This window comes from Aplysia californica, unplaced genomic scaffold (genome assembly GCF_000002075.1).
Source record: "Aplysia californica isolate F4 #8 unplaced genomic scaffold, AplCal3.0 scaffold00760, whole genome shotgun sequence".
NCBI lineage: Eukaryota > Metazoa > Mollusca > Gastropoda > Aplysiida > Aplysiidae > Aplysia > Aplysia californica.
In genome coordinates, this window is record NW_004798030.1 from 320280 (window position 1) to 321235 (window position 956).

At 45.5% G+C, this 956-nt stretch overlaps 1 protein-coding gene across 1 annotated transcript in view; it reads right to left on the reverse strand.

Annotated features, from left to right (window-relative positions):
• The window catches only part of LOC101852511 (sodium/hydrogen exchanger 10), a gene marked incomplete at its 5' end in the record, with an annotated part of 55825 nt that overhangs the window by 9881 nt on the left and 44988 nt on the right, over nt 1-956 (reverse strand). The window contains 1 exon segment of the mRNA XM_013088552.2: nt 661-810. Coding sequence (XP_012944006.1) covers nt 661-810 — 150 coding nt within the window.

Below are 956 nucleotides of genomic sequence, written 5' to 3' on the forward strand. Positions count from 1 at the left end.
TGTCTGTGTGTGTGTGACTGTATGTGTGAGCGTATTTGATCGTGAGTGTGATCGTGAGTACATCATCACGAGATCTTAGAGCTACCTTACTCACGTGATTTGAGAAGTTTTTTTCTTAGAAAAGTGGGTAGGTCACGTGAGTTGAAAGCTGCCCTCTGTAAGTGAGGGTGTGAGTAACTCATGCGATTTCAGATGTTTTTCTCTAAGAAGAGTGAGTAGGTCTGTTGATTTTGTTTGGATTTAATAGAGGTTTTACGGCGCTCGAAACTGCAAGTAAAACTGATATGAAAATACAATGCCACACGACGTTGCATTGCAGCGGCGCCCGATCCGCTCTGCTTGCAGTGTGGCCACCCAATGTTAGCGCCTCAAACAGCTCCGCTCTGCTGCGCCCGCTCTGCTTGCAGTGTGACCAGAGCCTAAACTCATATGAGCGCCAGAAGATGAGCGTGTTACAAGAAAGTAACAAACATATTAAAGAAGAAGGGGAGATAAAAGTGTGTAAAGCGCATAGAGCCTGCTTTCGAGTGGGGACATGCGCTATGCAAATGCTATTTATTATTTATTTCTAAGGTTACTTGATTTGAGAAGTTTCTATTTTAGAAGAGGTAATAAGTAACGTGAGTAGACAGTTTCCCTCTGGAAATGGGAATAACTCACGTGATTTGAGATGTCACTGAGAATAATCCTGACCGATTCTCGTATGGCCACCTTCTTCCACATCCGCTTTTCCAGCGTACTGAGAGCAGACTTGGCGCTTGGGTAGTGGCCCAGCTTCTTGATGACGTCACGATACCCGACAAACAGCGCCTGAAACATGGTGAGAGAGAGAGAGAGAGGGGTGGGTGGGAGAAGGGAGAGTGTGTTGTATTGTGTGTGTATGTGTGTGTATGTGTGTGTGTGTTTGTGCGTGTGTATTTGTGTGTTTGTGCGTGTTTGGGTGTGTGTGTGTGTGT